The following is an 18,365-nucleotide window of genomic DNA, read 5'->3' on the forward strand; positions in this document are numbered from 1 at the left end:
ACAACTGAAACATGTGATCCTAGAAAGTAAACTGTTAGGGAACTGACTAAGGCGGAAGATAACATCAGTAGTGCAAATGATCTCCAAGGTTCCCTCCCTACCTTGGGAAAGCCAGACAAGTTCATGGAGCCAGTGGTCCTGGGTTACCCACCCTATCCTCCGCACTACTGTAACTACTTGCCACCACTTCTGTTCCACCTCCTCCTGGCTCAGACAAGGAATTGGGACCCAGATATCTTTACTACCTTTGCTCACAAGGCTCTACCACCTACATAAAATCTACATATAACTGCAAAACCACACATTCCAGCTTATTAACAGGGTCATTTACTCTTATTTGAAAAAAGGCATATCCTCGAAGGTAACAATGGTTAATAACATTACTTTGTTAGTCAAACAACATATATGGCAAAGAGAAAGATCTAGTCATTCATAACTGAAGAATAACTGATCAACCCACTTGTTTGGTATGAGGATGCCAATGCCCAGAAAGCAGAAAGGACATGTGTATGTGGAAAGAATAATTCAGGGTTTGAGAAATCAGCCTGTATGGTCTAGAGTGACCCAGAAAAGATTAATAACTCTGGACTAAACCAACAGCCTAAAATTCTTCATTATTTAGTCAGCAAAAAGAGACACCTCCACTTTTCCTGTAAAACTCATCTGAGCCATGTAATTTTAACCAGTGGTATAATGAAGACATTATACAATGTACCAGTGCCTACAGTACCAGCCTTGTGAGATCTACAGCAAGGGGTCTGTTCCTCCTTCCCTACATGAGAACACCTAGCAGGGTGTGCTGTCAGAAAGCCAGGCTCCAGCTCCTGTGACTGTGAATCACTGGCTTTGTGCTGCAGACATTCCCTTCTGGAGGCAACAACTAACAAGTTTAAACACAGTCTATCCTAACTGACACTTTGGAAAGCAATTAGTCAACTGATACTTTATCTACCTTTATCTATGTTAACTAGATATCTTTTATTAACAGTGAGCTGGCTTTTGTAAACATCGTTTTTTAAGAAAGAGAATGTTTTAAAATTAGAAGCCATGTTTTAAAAAACCAACTATATTGTTGACTATATTGGTTCCTTGGTTTCTGGTACAGCCAGGACTTTGAGAACCTGAATAAACTTTTTTAAAAAATTACACACACACACACACACACACACACACACACACACATTCACACACACGTTTGGTTTCTCAGAAAGCTTCCAAGGATTTGCATTATGTGCTCACTAGGTTACGTTGTTCAATTGGATCCCGCCTTTCAATTTTTATGGTAATTTAGGTTTTTTCTTCCTTGGCCTTCAATTCTTGCTTAACGACTGTGTCAGCCCTATCAACTGCTCTGTAGAACTCCTGTCTCCCTGGGGAGCTGACCTTTCAGAGCCCTCTTACTGGATTCCTGTCCTAACACAGGGAACTTTTCTTTCCTTTGCCTTCTAAAGTTAACAGTGAGATTTTGAAAAAAAAAAAAAAAAAAATTTGGATCTGATCTTGCTTTAATTTGCATGCTGGGTCAACAGTCTGCAACCCTGAATAATGAGAACAAATTAATGTGTCCCACCACCCCCAGTTATTTTAAACTTTAGGATTCATCATAGGATAGTCATTATTTATAGAAAAACTTTATCCTTTTCTTACTGTTCCTTTTATAAAATGTAATTTAAGATACATTCACATGGCTCTACAATCAAAAAAATATAAAAAGATAAATAGTGAGAAGTCTCCCTCCCATTCCTGTTCTATACTTATTCTGTTCTCACACACACACTCGCACATGAATTGGTGGTTACTTTATTAGTCTTATGTATATTCTTCCAGAGTTTCATTACTTAAATAAGTGAATACAACGTATATATACTATTTTCCCTTTTTTGTATTCAAAATGTAGCATACCATATTCAGTTTTATACTGTGTTTTAACAATTTATCTTGTTGGTCTTTTCATAGAATACATACAAAGCTTCCATGCAAAATGGCTCTGGGTCAAGAAAGCCAGGAGTCCAACTGATGAAAGCAAGTTTATAAGCATTGGTATTCAGGAGTCAGGGAGCAGCTGGGCTCATGCCAACCATCAGAACAGCAGCCTAGTCTCCACACTGGCATACCTTCTGCTCCTCAGAAATTCTGTCTCAGCCCAGGAAAGGGCCCTACCTAGAGAACTAACCAACTCAGTTGATACAACCTACTCAGTTTATACTTCACAAAGCAGGGTAGGGGAGCAGAAGGGCCCTGTCCAAAATCAGACAGTGGTCAAGGACAGAACTGGATGTTGCTTCTGCATTCTGCCCTAAATTCTCTCCATTCTATCCCTTATGTCATAAACTTTTAGGGACTTGTCATATCTGCAGAGTAAATTTCAAATTCTTGTATGTAGCACTTGTCCCAACTTAGAAGGGTGTGACGTGGTGGGGAAAAGCGAGAGTACTAGTAATAGTCAGGAAATCAGGATTCTAGTCCTAGGCCCTTTTTGGGCCCCAGCTTCCTCAACAGTGAAAGAAGAGGCTTGAACTGGATGCTCTCTAAGGTCTCTTCGAAGGCCTCCAATGTCTTTGACTGCCAAAGCCTGAGCATACTGAAGAGGCTGGTCCCTGCAGCTATGCCTGTGCTCATGATGTTTGTTCCACCCGGAATGTACCTTCTGTTTCTCTTCCTCCACATCTTTCAAAACCCACCTTAATTCTCCTGGTAGTCATTTACTCAGAAAATGCTTCTTGTAAAGAAGCTATAGGCCCTCCTACTTCCACCTCAGCACCTAGAACCTGCTCTCACCTCCAACTAGAGGACTCCTTCGAAAGTGCCACGCAAACTGGCCTCAGTCCATTCAGTTCAATCCCTGCTCAAATGAAACTGAGAAAGATGCTTTCTCTAACCACCTTATCCCAAGCAGCACTTCCCCAATCACTCTCCTCCTTGTTCTATTTCTCCTTGTAGTTCTTACTATACAATTTATGTTTAGTTGATCTCACCCATTGCATTGCAAGCTCCTTTAAGCAGGGACAGGTCCTTTTTTTTTTTTTTTTTTTTTAATTTAGAACAGCACCTGAGTAAACACTCAGTAAATATTTGTTGAATGAAAGAAATATGATTACTTGTAAAAGATTAAGTAATGATAAGGCCAAGCTTCAGAAACTTCACTTCCAATATTACTCTGAAGGCATTTCTCACATTCAATAGCTTGTTCTGTGAGAAAGCCCTGCATGGAAGTCCCAAACAGGGGTAAACTTATAAGTCAGAGAGGCAGAAATGGCTCTGAGAGATGTAGCCAGACAAACAGTAAGAGATCTTTCTGGAGTCAGACAGATTCTAGTTCTGAACTCTGCCACTGTGGAACCTTAATTATGTTCTTAACCTCTATAAATCAAGTAATAACCTACCTCACAAGTATATAATGAGGATTGAGGAAAATTATTTACATGGAAGCATCCTGTCAAGTACAAGGCATCATACATTACAGGCAAAATCTTCCTAAAGGCCAGAAGTAGCCTCAAATTGCTAATATGGGAACAGCTTTATTTAAAGATAAACTGTTCCAAGGCACCTGGGTGGCTCAGCTGGTTAAGCATCTGACTTTTGATTTCATCTCAGGTCATGATCTCACACTTAGTGAGTTCAAGCCCTGCATCGGGTTCTGTGCTGATGGCACGGAGCCTTTTTGGGATATTCTCTCTCTCTCTCTCTCTGTCCTGCTCTCTCTCTTTCCCTCAAAATAAATAAACTTAGAAAAAAAATAAGCTGGCCCACAAAAAAGTGTCCACTCTTAAAAAGAAAAAAACACGCACATAAATGAATGTCTATGTATACCGTGAAGGAAAAGCACAAGTCTAAAGATACATACTGAAAATGAACCCAACTTACTAGAAAACTCTTATCTGAAATCATGCTACATATGCCCTCTGAAATATGAAACCTTTTTGCCAGGACTTCAGATGTACAGCCTACTGACTACTATAAAACTGAATCTTCCAATGGAGCAAATAAAACTGCAACCTCTTACAGAACACTATGGGCCTCCTGGATGCGTCAGGTTGTCTGTGGGTGGCTTCTGGACATTGTTTCTGCGCTGGTGAATAAAAGCAAACCCCTCAACCACCTCTCCAAGTTATATCTCTGACAGCAACTCCCAGAACAGGTTAGCCTTATTTGTTGCATTTAGTGGGTAAGAAAACCAAGCCCCATCTCTTCTAAAAAGCCAATCCTGATATTCAATCCACACCAATTTCTTCCTAACCTAAATATTTATGGTATGACTGACAAGCACGCACTTCGGTGCCAGATCTTATTCCATCTCTAGCATGCCAGTGTCTTCTTTGTGTAGCAAGGACTAAGGCATATTTCTCACATATTCCCAATGAAGATGCTCAGACATACTCATCTGAATTGAACTTAAAATGAAATTGCAGTGACTTGTCTCATAAGCATACAAGTAATTTAGGCATAGAGTCAAACAATTCTTACTTCCTAAGTTTCAAATGTAATTCATAACCTACTAAAAGAACACTCACTACTCATGTCACTTATATTTTTACTTTGTTTGTAGGCAAAGCTCCATGAGGAACTTTGTCCCCAACAAGGAGACAGAATTGACCCAATTCCATTTTACATCCCAAGATGCCCCCAAAACACTTCTCCCACAGAACCTAGAACAGTTTATTGCTCTGATGTTGGCAGGTCTACTCCCCAAGACAACCGTATGGTCCTCAAAAGCAAGAAAAACACCTAATCTTTTTTCCTTATCACCTGAGCCTAACACCATGAGACACACAGTAACACTTAACTATTTGAGAATGTTAAATGGAGAACATGTGAAGGAGAGAATGTTAAGAAAAAGAGCAGGAGATTCTAAGACTGCCAGCCAGTGTGTCCATCTACACCCCAGTAAACATATTATAAGAATAATATTGGGGCGCCTTGGTGGTTCATTTGGTTAAACATCTGACTTCGGCTCAGGTCATGATCTCATGGCTTGGGGTTCAAGCCCCGCGTTGGGCTCTGTGCTGACAGCTCAGAGCCTGGAGCCTGCTTCAGATTCTGTGTGTGTCTCTCTCTCTTTCTGCCCCTCTCCCACTCACACTCTTTCTCTCTCTCTCAAAAATAAACAAACATTAAAAAAAATGTTTTTAAAGAATAATATTAATAGTAAGAGTGAGAACAAACAAACATTTATGTGAAACACAAAACGCTGATAGGGTGTGATTACAGAGCAATAAAATTCAGCTTCCATTAGTTTATCACCCTAACTTGAAAGTATTCAGGTGAACTCTGTCATTCTTAAAAAAACATTTCTTCCATAATAAACCTTTCTTGACCTTTGCCTGGCACTTTTGTTGGAAATAACAAAAAGATTACTCAAATTCTACTCCTTTGCATAAAAAAGAAAAAAAAACAGTAAGATGAAAATCTAAATTTCATTCTAATATAGTTAGCAAAGCAACTTTTTTCACTATGAGTAAACATTCTCAATCATATAGAAACATTGCATGTTGACTGTTACTGAACTTTCAAATACGCATGAATTATGTTACAACCTGGCCAATAACTTCTATTTAAATGATCATCACTCTGGAATGAATAAATATCTCCTTTGGTCAATTTTTTCAAGTAACTACAAGCTACTAGTCAAAGTCTCAAATTAATGAGAATTCCATTTTGCCAAGTCTATAGAATACCTAACCACATTAATTCTTCCAACTTTCTCATGTACAGACTGACCTCAAGATTTGGATCCACCTGTGCTGTCATGCCTGGTTACTTTACCTTACATTCTTGCCCCAAAGCTAAAGTGTAAGAGGTATTTCTGTCAAAGTCTCCTAGAGGGAGAGAGAATACTGCGGAAAGACCATGGCCTTTGGAGTTCAGGCCTGGGTTTAAACCCTAACTCTATCCACCAACAGTGTAACATTGGGCAAGTTACTTAGTCTCTCTGAGCCCTTATTTCCACATTGGTACAACAGAGATAATTCAAACTTTCTAGAACTGTTCTGGGGACTGCATTGTATTACATATGTAAAGTAACTAACACATAATAGGGACTCAATAAATGTTAGTTTCTCTTCCCACTTTTTCCATAGCCACAAAATACTTCTTCAGCACTCTTTATTAGTCAGATCACCAGCTCCATTTCCTACTTTGGAGTCATTTTTAGGCCTGCTAGCAGCCAGGTCACAGTTCATTAAAACATTTATACATGTTCAAGATGATCTATGCTGTTTTTTTAAAAGCATTCTTGATGAATAAAACAAAGGGCCTTTATAAGCTTTATAAGGTCTTCTACCTTTGACTGAAGAACAATTTTTTAATAGTCTAACTACTTTCAAAACCTTTTCTTTATTTTGGCTCCCACTGATTTGTGAGACTTGTCATCGTCATTAGAGTAAATAACCAATACATTTATTCTGAAGAAACTACTAGCCAGGGGAATCATTAAAAGAAATCTTGTTATAGAAATCTTGGCAAAATTCTAGGTTTCCATTTAGTCTGCAAAATTTTGTAAATTCTAACAAAATGGTATCAATTTTTATCCTACGAATAGGGGTTTGTTTTAAAGAAATACTCTTGTGTGGATTTATTTTGCTACTCTACTGTGGGTAGCTGTTACCACATAATGCTAAATATCTCCTAAGGAAAAAACCCAGCGTGGGATTTAAACCAGCATGACAATTGTACAACAAAACAGAGAGCTTCTTAGAAATGCCAAATATTTTGTTTAGATTTGAAGAATTCTACTAGTTTAGGATTTTTTGTTTCTCAAGGATAGTCTGCCTCTATTCTTATTTTGTAGTTTAGTAGAAATGTGAAAATTCCCTTCCTCTATCCTTCTGACACATAAGAAGGACACTAGTTGGCATTCACTATTTTTATGTTAACAGTCAAAGCTATTTTGAGCCATTTTAGTACCATCCAATACTCATGCCAAGAAAAAAGGTTAGCATGACATTAGCAAGCTAAAAAATAAACTCTGTTTTTGGTCATTCAATAAGCACATTACTTTTTAACAACCCCACAGTGTATCTTGTGGCCACAAATAATAATAAAATTCAAGAACATAAGCCATTAAATCATAATTAGAAATTCCTACCTTTTGCGCATCTCCTGTAAAATATGCAATGGCCAGAGTGGGCAGAATCATGAACAGTGCATTGTAATAGAGCAGACCATATTTTCCCAGCTCCTAGAATAGTAAATAATTAGGTGTTTCATTTGGTTCTAGAAGACAGATATACAAAACTCTATATAGAATTCCACTACCATCACACACACACACACACCCTCCCCCACAATACAGACAGCAAATCAGCCAAGTCGTTAAGTTTTGCAAACATTAATAACCTAAGCTTTCAAAAGCAAGAAAAAAAATCAAACCTACAAGATTTTTAATTTATTTGAAATAAATCCTTTGAGTGCTTAAAACCAGGGAAATAAAAATAACTTCAACTGGCTACCACAAAACAGCAAGCAGGGGAAAGTTTATTTTGAATATACACACCACTCTCTATATAAACACAGTCCTGAAGCCCTTCCCTTTCCAGAACTGAATCAAAAGTCATCAAGTCAGTCTTGACCTTTTAGAACCACAGCAAAATGCCATTTGAGAGAGACAGGGGGGTAGATACTGACACACATACTCACACCTAGACCAACACAGACAGACATAACTTGACAGTGAAGTATTTCTGAAAATGGATGTGTGAAGTACAATGAAGATTAAGATTATTCTATCTACAACTCCCAAAAGTATGATTTGCTGTGCCCTCAGCTACTGGGCCAATACACCTTCAAACACAGGGAGCCTATGAGAACTCTGGGTCCACTTTTCATTCATACACTTCTAAGACATTCAGCTGGAAGCAGTCACCTGAAGAAGCAGGCCAGAGTTTGGGGCGGGGGGAGGAGGGTAAAGGCAAGATGGAGATGAAGTAGTGAGGATGGAGGCATGATATCTGCCTAACTTCTGTGATGAAATATCACTGAACAATGTAAAAAGTCAAACTACCTTCTCAAAAGGAGCTTTAGAAAACTGGAAACAAATACTCAACAACAGAAAACCAGGTGATTAGATACAACCAATGAAATATTATGCGACCACTAAAAATGTTAAATAATACTGATTGATAAGTAAACATGTTCATGAAACTGCACTAAGTGAAAAACAGACTAGAAAACATTATATATTATTGCTCTTTTATTTAAAATTTTACACAGTTAAACATGTACATACACATGCAAATGGTCACATACTCTTATCCTCCAAAACTGCGCTTCTCACTTGATGGTAGAATTAAGAGAGATTTATCTTTTCTTCCTCTTGCTTATCTACATTTTCTACTACTTCTATTATACTTTCTACTATTTCTAATATGTATTATTTGTGATTTCTTTAAAGTTAGAAATGTTTTAAACTCAATAGTTGCATTCAGGTCTGAAATGCAGCACTAAATCTTAATGTCACGTGACTCATGCTCAAAGGACCATGATTTAAGCATTCCTGAAATTACAGGTAATAAAACTTCTGATTTATTAACAGCATCTCAGTGTGGCCATACTGCCTCTCAGATAAACCATATAACTGATTTCTATGGCCACCAAAAGCATCAATGAAAAGATGTGCCTCATTTCTAAGGCAGAAAAAAAAAAAAAAAAAAAAAAAAGCCATAGAACAAACAACCTTTAACAACAGATACCCAGTCAGCCAGAGACATGAGTGTGACCTGGTAAGTAAGGATGCCACACACACACACACGCATACCCTATCCAGATAACGGACAAATACCAAATTCTTTTTAATTGTCTTGAATATCTTCTTCCCTGCCTTCTTAAACATAGTACATTGACTAAAATTCAATTGAGGGCATCATCATAAACATGCATTACTGTATTGGGTCCTTATATGATGTTGTGATTTCCTTAATGCTGTTTAATCACCCTGTTTTTGAGTACTTCTATCTTTTATAGTTTTCCTGTTTCTTTCTTTTGTTGTTAGCTGACCTTTTATACCACTGCCTCTCTGCCTCTAACTAGAATTCCATCTTCTAGTATGTTGCTCCCAATCCATGAGGTACGAAAAGCAGATCAATATGCTTAAAAGTTCTAATACAAATGAGTCCTAAGTCATTTTTAAGGGAGGAAATGAAGGACTCTCATGGGAATGAAATAGCAGAAACTCTCTTTGCTTTTGTCCAGGTTCTAGAATATACTCTAGATTGTGCTGTCCAATACAGCAGTTACTAGCCATATGCAGCTATTCCAATTTAATTATATTTAAACTACTAATTCAGTTCCTCAGTTGTACCTCAACAGCCACATGTGGCTGGTAGCTACAGTTAATGGACAGTAGAGATAGAGAATATTTCTATCAACACAGAAAATTCTATTGATCAGTACGGTTTTAGACAGCTGAGGCTGATGGACAAATGGAATGTTATTACTGGTACATATTTTCCAAAGCAGCAAATGGGCTGAGAAAAAAACAGAGTAAAACTAAATCTCTAACTGTTCCCTTTTCTTTATTTCAAAAAGATAAAAATTATTTAATAGTAGTAGCTTCCACTAAAATACAATCATCATACAAAGTCATCAAGACAAATAAATGAAGAATAAGACATAAAAGGTATACTTAAGAAAAAATTGTTGCAAATAATCCACATTGTCCCTATTCTTCAAAGACCTTCAAAATAAACAATCTCTGAGAATAATGAAAACTACTAGGACATTCATTCCATGGCTCTTTCTGAAGAAGGCAAAGCCCCCTGCCAAGACAATACAAACCTGACACTAATACTACTACTGACTAGGTAGGGCATTTGTACTTACAATCTGAACTCCAAAAAATGGTCTGAAGGAGTTTCAAAAATATTGTACATATAATAGGGCAGACTAAAAACTAAGCAGATAAGGTCATCTGACTTAGAAGAGAAAACATGGGTAGGGAAATACAAGATTTAAATATGAGATAAAAAATGTACCACTGTTTAGAAAAAACTATGGTGACAGTATCTCATGTGGGTCCTTATAGGGGATACATCATGATAAAAAGGGCAATTCCTGGGGCGCCTGGGTGGCGCAGTCGGTTAAGCATCCGACTTCAGCCAGGTCACGATCTCGCGGTCCGTGAGTTCGAGCCCCGCGTCAGGCTCTGGGCTGATGGCTCAGAGCCTGGAGCCTGTTTCCGATTCTGTGTCTCCCTCTCTCTCTGCCCCTCCCCCGTTCATGCTCTGTCTCTCTCTGTCCCAAAAATAAATAAACGTTGAAAAAAAAAAAAATTTTAAAAGGGCAATTCCTTCAATAACAACCCTATGATGTATACAGCTGAGTTCCACATAGCTTCTTCTTACAATAATGTGAACTTATACCATAATGTAGTAAAAGCAATGTGACTCAAATTCTCTGCTTTATGGCTTGACCTAAAAATAAAATTTAGTATATATATATTCAAAGTGTATAACAGACCAACAAAAAATATCTTTAAAGCATGCTGCAAGTTAAAAGAGCTGGGTATGTAACATTCATGTGTACGAGATCTAGGCCAAGGAATCCAGCATTGCTCTTGAGAGAGAATGATACTAATGCTCCCTAAATGCTTTCCCATTATTTGTGGGACAAATATGCAAAGTCCATTCTTGTTCTGCAGCTCCTTTCAACACTCACTCCTCAAATCTGCTTAAGGTCTTCCAGATATTTCCTTCTTGTCCAGTTCACAGCCATGAACATTTATGACACTTTTCTCCAATGAACACCCTTAATTATTTCCCTCTCCCAAAGTCAATATTCACCCAATCCTTTCCAGAAAAGGAATAAGAATAAAATCTAATTGCTAATTAATAACTGAAAAATAAAGTTTTTTATGTGAGCAGCAACATACAGATATTTTACCTTCAGAGATCCCTAGGTCTTTCCCCTCTCTCCTAAGTATTTCTTTATTTTCTGCTTTTTTCCTGACAAATTGACATTACCACTCCTAACAACAGTAAACATCTCTTAAAGATGTAGATTGCTACCTACTTTTGAATCTAATTTCTGTTTTACATATGCGCCATTTGCTGCTGTCAGGACATCATTTATCAGAATGAAAACATATCCTTCCAGGTCAAATGCCAAGTCAGAGCTGTAAAACACAAGCAACACTTTAATAACTTACATTTAAAGAACATGCATGTAATTTTAAGTAGGTCTGAAGTACAACATATGGAAGAACATATTCTTATCTAGGTAAGTGAACATTAGGCATTTTACCAGCTATTAGTATTTCTTGATTCCTGGTTATAGTTTGCAATTTCATACTCAATAGGGAAGTCTTCAGAAATGAGACATACTAACACCTAAACATAATCATTAGTAATTAATCAATCACATCAGTTAATAGCACACTGCTCTGAAATCAAAGTCAGACAAGACCAAGTAACCAAATTCACCATTATGATACATCTGAAGCAGGAAGAAGGCACTGGAACTCAATTTCAAAGACAAGGAAACCAAAAAGATGAAGCTGTTAACATGTCACTTTTCCGAGGATTCATTCACACAAAAGGCAGGCTGTACAAGTGGCTGGGTCACTGGGTGGAATATCTGAGGTATAGATTATAGCTAGTTCTGAGATCAAGCTACAACAGTGTCTAAGCACATAGTAGGAACTCAAATACTTAAATGACTGCTTTAAAAGCCTACCAGGTATAACTAGCAGGATTAGGGAAATTAAAATTTTCTATTATTTAGTTGACCACCAGGCACAAGATAAGAACTTAGTAAACTGAACAGAATAATGAAAATCTAAGAGGAGTATGTCTTCATTAAATGTTAGCACCCTAGCTAAAATAGCGACCCCACATTCCACATTCTGTGATTGTGCAAAACTAGTATATATTTATAGCTAACTAGTACATGGAATGAGACTTCTAAGGAGCTCTATGCCACTGCTATTTTAGGCAGAACTAGCCCATGTACAGTCCCTTTTCCAAACAGCCTGACAGCCTTTTAACTTCAGACTCCCTTCCACCCAATCTGTTTCCCAAGTAAAAGGTTCTGATTAGATAAGGCTGGTCCAAATCTGCAGGCCAGGGTTGGCCCTGAGGAACTCCTGTTGTTTGACTCTGGGGCCCCACCAGCTTCAAGGAAATGCTTCAAAGACTAGCAGCGCATCTCTAAAAAGAAAGGTTAAAGGCTCATATACAATTTTTCTTCAAGGAGGCAATATCACCTAAAGGGAAAAATAGTTAGCTATATAATAAAATTCTAGTAACTATTCTATCTTAAAAAAAAAAAAAAAAAAAAAAGGAATGCAATTTCACTTGGAAATTTAGGGTAGAATAGAATCTGACTTTAATATTTCCTCCTGCCTATACCACAGGGATGATGAAGGTAAATGAGCTAATCCAAGAAGCGCACTGAATTCCCAGATGGAAAATGTATGCTGGGCAGAATTTGTGTCATTAGCAACCCCAAGTATGTATGCCTTGGGCTAAGTAAAATGTAGAAGGCCTCTAGCTATAACTTTAATTTTCTGAGTCTTTGGGCATACATTTTCACCCTACATTTTAAATATTAATTAGTTAATAAATTAATTTATTTTTGAGAAAGAGAGAGAGCATATGTGCACACAGGGTAGGAGCAGAGAACTATGAGATCATGACCTGAAATGACTGAGTGACCCAGGTGCTTCTCTTCCTGCATTTTAAAACTTAAACTTAAGAACAATGGAAAAAGCTTCAGTAATTTAACAGAATGTCTAAGTTATGGCATTTGTGATATATATTAAGTGAGGACAAATAAAAAAATTCTATTCTTTATTATTCCACAAGGCAAATAATTCATTATCATCTGCCTTTTCTAAGACACTATTTTCTTTAGCACTATGCAAAGTAAACGAATACCACATGATTTATAAAAGCACACAGGCTCTGGAGTCAGGCACAAATTCAAATTCCGGCTCTGCCATTTACTAGCTGTGTAACCTTGCAAGTTACTGAACTCAGGTTTCAGTTTCTTCAACTAAAAATAGGAAAATTATGCCCATAGCTTTCAGAGTTGTTGTAAAGAATGCATAAATAATATGTGTAAAATGCCAAACATGGCATATGGTATGTGCTCAATAAGTAGAAGAATCAGATTTTGCCAGCCTTGACCTTAATACAGCCAAAAAGATTGAACTCTCTGAAGAGTCTTTTGGATGTTTTCAAAGACATGACTCTTACTTAGCCTATAAAAAAAATCTCTTTACTGGTAATTGATTATTATTAATAATTATTGATAATTTCCAATATGTTCTTAATACATTCTTACCTGGCAGCTACAAAGGCTCCAATAATCATTGCAAATACGGTCATCTTAATACCCCAAGAAAAAGTCTTCCTACAAAATAAAACAATTAAAAAACACATACATGTGCCTTTAGTTATTCACAAAGACTCAATCTGCAACACAGGCAAAAAAAATATATATATATATGTGTGTGTGTGTGTGTGTGTGTGTTTTCTTTAAAAAAAGCTATAAACAATCATATTTTAAATGCTTCCAAGAAATTGGATATTTCAAAGAATCCCTTTACATGAAGCAAAAAGTTATACAAAAAAGTGTATTCATATTTTGATTCTTATATTTACCATTATTGAGTTTGCATTTTTGTAAATCAGAATTTCTTTAAGTAGAAAAAGGTCACACGCACTTGTGGTAAAAGTAGCCAAGACATGAACACTATTTAAAACCTATACTGATGTTTCTGACCCAGCTTCACCCAGTGGCAACAGTAAGTATAGGAATTCTTAGAAGTATATCTCATGTTCAGACAGATTCTAACTACTACAATTCATAATCTTCCCAACTACTGCTCCCATAAACTATCAATTCCTATAGCAAAGGAAGAAAGTTGCTTAAACTTCTCAAAAGATAAAGTTGAAACAAGACAAATAATTTTACTATTTCACATATGCTGGGCCCCTTTTCAAGATAATTAAAAGTTTGTTAAAGACTACATATATTAGAAATTAGCTCACTTGAGTAAAACTCCTTCAGCAAACATTGTAAACAGGATGGAGAACCTTCTCAGAACTGTAAACATTGGCAAGCTGCAAAAAAAAAAAAAAAAAAAAAAAAAAAAAAGTAAAAAATATGATTAGGTAAAATAAAGTTTAACAATTTACTTTTTTAACTAAGACTCCCCAAATATCTTAAAATAATGTTAATCTCTTCCTTCCATTATGCTGGTTAATTCCATTCCACATTGATTAATCTGTGATTAAACCTTTATTTCTTTCTAGGATTCTTATTTGAAAGCTGAAAGAATTGCTTTTATAAAACTACTAGAAGTGAGAAATACCAAGCTAACTATAAAAAATGGTAGAGATCATATATCTATTATCAAAGACTAATAACAGCCACTTTATCTCACTCTACTTTTATACAAATACCCTTAAAAGTAACCATGTTAGTCTTCCTTTTTTACTAGACTGACCTTACTTCCCACCCACTCCACTCCCCCTGAACACGTCCAACCCTCCAAAAAGCATCTATGATAATCTACCCACATGAAACACTCCTTGATTGTCCTTTTGTGGAAATACTTTGGTCTTCCTCTAAATTACCACAGCATTTTGCTTGCACTAGTCAAACACATATCCTCTTGTGATATAATTATTTCTGAATATATCTCATCTCACTCCAAAGTGCCTTATACTTAGCTGGCAATAAAAAATAGGCTGAGGATGGATAGATGGATGACAATGGATGAAGAAGAGCAAATTCTATAGAAGCAGCACTTTGTAGCATGTCTGCATTTCTTTCCAAGTGGATAATGAGATGGAAAAGGATGCCCCACCCATGAGAAATCTAACTTCCATGAACCCTCTCCCAGAGATATCATCATGGTTATTCTGTCAGGTTTCTTGGGTCTGGAGAAAGAAGAAATGAAAAACGCTTTGTCTCTCATCCTCAGAGATCTCCCCATTGTTTTACAATCATCTACTATGCCAAAGGTTTACCTTAAGTGGAAGTAGTGAAACCATGGATTTCTGTTAAACAGCTTCCCTATGTGTATAATTTTAGTATCACATACACCCAATACATACTATACTCCTCAAGTGGAGAAGCCAAGAATTGGGAGGTTAGAGGATAATTAAACAGTTTTGTTGTAGAGCAGCGAACTACTGCTTTTTTCTAGAAGTGAATACGCTGCTTCTACAGTGATATGGCCATGGGTACAATATTTGTATCAGAGTTCCATCTGATGTTATTTTAACTACTTCATGTTAAAAGAAACACTACAAAAGTTCTCACACCACCCTCTGATTTTGCTTGCAGAATTTGCTTAAAATATGATATTTATAAATTGTATTAAAGAATTGAAACCCCAGAAGCCTAACATATACTCTCCACTACTATATAGGTCTGGAAAAATAATGAAAATCTCCTATCACAGCATTTTATAACATTTTAAGACTTCTATTAGCAAAGTGAGGAGGGAAAAAAAAACCCAAAGCAAATAAAACTCTTTCTATTCAAACTTAAAGAATTTAAACTAAAATATTTTTGGTGTAATCTTCATTATTTACTAACAGAAGCTTTCCGGTCCTTTCGTTTTCTTCCAAAATCAAAAACAATGTGTTAAATATTTGACATTCAAGTACAGTTTTAAGAATACATTATATTAACCTCACTAGTAAAATAAAGTTATCCATACTTCAGTTTCTTTGTGCTGAACAGTCCCGTGATTTGGTTCCCAAAATATAGTAGAGGTAGTGGAAACGTCTAGAAAATTTAAAAAGGGATAACAAAACTCAATAATAAAGATAGCTAAAACAAGGTCCTTTCAAACAGAAACAGTTTTGTTTATATGATCAAAATCTTTCCACTTAAAACATAAGATTAGAACTCACACACATTTTTGGCCCCCGTGAAGCACCCAAAAAACATTATTCCTGGATAAACAGCACTACTGTGGCAGAGAGAGGGAAGAATGGAGAAGGAAAAAGAAAACAGAAAAATGAATATGATCAAAGCATAGGAGACAGTAACATCACCTGCTTTAAAATATAATGGATTAGCCCATGGCAGAAAAAGGAAAGGCATTTCATCTTCACATGGAGTTAAGCATAGGCAGACGGAAAAATAAGAAAACAAACCCAAAGAACAACGAATGCAGGATACACTGGCTGGATTAGATGGATGTAGAAAATGCAAAACAGCTGTCCTCCCAATAAGTGTTCATCGATTAAAACAACACAAGATCTCAGGGGGCTTTTTTCCCTTAATTTTACAGAGTGTGTAGGCCTTTTTAAAACACATATTACTAAATTTATTCTTACCTTCACTATACCCACTCTGGGCAATTTCAAGACTGCAATTTTTAAATAGGCGGAGCACTGACAAAAATATATAGGGACTTCTTTTCAGCAAAAAGCACTAGTATTATTATTATCATTATCATTATTGCTATTATTACTATTTTACCTTTCGAGGTACATTTCTGTCAAGGTCAGGAAACTTGACCACTCTGAGCGCCTTTCCCACCCAGAGAACTGCCACTGTGGCCACCATCTGTAAACAGAGAACACAGATTCACTGTTCTACATATAAAGACACACACAGAAGTTCGAACGACATAAACCACGTAATGCCGAAGATTCCAACTAACCTGGCCAAGTCCAACACATAGTGAGGAGGGAAATCTACAAAAAAGGTAGAGAGAGAGAAAAATACGGGGTCAGGAAAACTCAAACGTAGCTCTGTCGATTCAATTTAAATGCATTTTGATACAAACACCAACATCTGCCTTTTATCCAAATGAAAATCTGAGAAAAATCCCTGCTGGTTGTCAGGCAACACCCCTGATTTTGTAGCCTCGGGCGGCCACTTGTCTCATCTTGTCCGATTCCACAATTTCAGTCAGCTGCCTCCAACAGATTTTTCAAGCGGTGAAGAAGACAGACATAGGTGTCTTCAACGGTTTCACATCTTTTTAAACAAAAATGCTGCTTCTGCCTCAGGGTCCCAGTGACAGCGTCAGAATCGTCTTAAAAGAGCTTGAGGATGCACACGTCCCCAGAGGCTGTCAGCAAACTCGAGGAACCCTGAAGCCCCGGACCCCGGCCCAGGATGCCGGGAAGGGAAGGCATCCTGCTCCCAGCCTGGCATGCAACGGGAGCCAAAAGTCACGAAGCAACTCCGCTCCGTTACTCCGCAGGGCAAGGTCTCCTGGGCGCTGCACAGTAGGCACGGCGGGCGCTTTCCCACCGCGGCGGGTACGCGCGCCGGGCCGTCCGGGGCCCCGCGCCCAGAGCGGGACCCGCAACCCGGCCCATGCGCCAAGCCGGCCCCGCCGCCCGGGCCGCGCGTCCGCCGCCAGCCCTCTCCGGCGCCCGCGCAACTTTGTTCAGCTTCAACTTTGGCAGCGTTCAGTCCAAAGAGCCGGCGCCCCGCCGCAGCCGCGCGCTCCTCCCCACGGCCTCGGCCGCCGCCGCCGCCTCGGCCCTACCTGTAATTGGTGAGCACGCTTTTGTTGACCACCACGATCAGGAAGGAGCTCACGCCGTAAAAGCCGGCGGCCAGCAGCTTCAGGAACACCGTCAGCGTTTCGGCCGACGCCATCCCCAACTCCTCCTCATGTCTGTGTGTGGAGGATTTCGCGGGGGCTTCTCCTTTAACCCGGGCATGCTGACGTCTATGAACTTCCGCCATGGCTGCGGCGGCGGCGGCCTGTGAGAGGAGCGGCGGGCGGGCCCGGCGGCAGGGCCGAGCGGCGCGGGGGGCCTGTGGCTGTAGTTCCCGGGGGACTCGAGGGGCCCTGGTCGGCAGGCTGTGTCGGCTGCGCGCTCGCCGCCTCGGCTCCCCGCACGGTAGCCGCCCGTCCCCGCCCAGGGGCAGGAACGCTGGGTTTCACACCCTTGGGGACTGGGCTCGGGCATTGTGCAACGCGGGGTCAGAGGGTAGGGGCCGCGCCGGGATTGGTCTGGGTAGGGGTTGGAGAGGGCCTGGAGAAGGGGCGGCGGCGACCCTCAGTCCCGGGCAAAGAAGGAAAGGAAGCCAAAGAGCAACCACTCGGGGACACCTGAGCGCCAGGCGGCAAAGCAAATTCACCGAACGACGCGGCCGCCCGGCGCCTGCGCGCGAGCCTGCGCTGGGTCTATCAGCGGCCTCGTACCTACAGCTGGGGCGGCTGGAAGCGCGGGGACTGGAAGCCGTATTCTCCAGATAACAGCCGCAACAAAAGTACGGACCATCCTCCCCTCGGTAACAGGTGGCTGGCTGACTTATTCTCAAGGTGTGCGCGTCTAGACCTTGTTCTTTTGGTCTCTCCTGCAGAAGGTCAAAGCCCTTCAAAAGTATCACACGTGGATAAAAGTAAACACCAAGCATTTCATTCTGCATTCTCTCGG

General features: G+C 39.0%; 1 protein-coding gene across 1 annotated transcript in view; it reads right to left on the minus strand.

Annotated features, from left to right (window-relative positions):
• SLC35D1 (solute carrier family 35 member D1) overlaps window positions 1-17,901 on the minus strand; it is a 51,220-nt gene extending 33,319 nt beyond the window's left edge. Inside the window, exons 1-8 of the mRNA XM_045477783.1 lie at window positions 17,465-17,901; window positions 16,625-16,658; window positions 16,441-16,527; window positions 15,671-15,738; window positions 13,989-14,060; window positions 13,279-13,347; window positions 11,005-11,107; window positions 7,085-7,177 (exon numbers count right to left, since the gene is read on the minus strand). Coding sequence (XP_045333739.1) covers window positions 7,085-7,177; window positions 11,005-11,107; window positions 13,279-13,347; window positions 13,989-14,060; window positions 15,671-15,738; window positions 16,441-16,527; window positions 16,625-16,658; window positions 17,465-17,667 — 729 coding nt within the window. The 5' untranslated portion in view covers window positions 17,668-17,901. The remainder of the gene's footprint in view (window positions 1-7,084; window positions 7,178-11,004; window positions 11,108-13,278; window positions 13,348-13,988; window positions 14,061-15,670; window positions 15,739-16,440; window positions 16,528-16,624; window positions 16,659-17,464) is intronic.
• Between the last annotated feature and the right edge of the window lie 464 nt (window positions 17,902-18,365).

This window comes from Leopardus geoffroyi, chromosome C1, assembly GCF_018350155.1.
Source record: "Leopardus geoffroyi isolate Oge1 chromosome C1, O.geoffroyi_Oge1_pat1.0, whole genome shotgun sequence".
Classification (NCBI taxonomy): Eukaryota; Metazoa; Chordata; class Mammalia; order Carnivora; family Felidae; genus Leopardus; species Leopardus geoffroyi.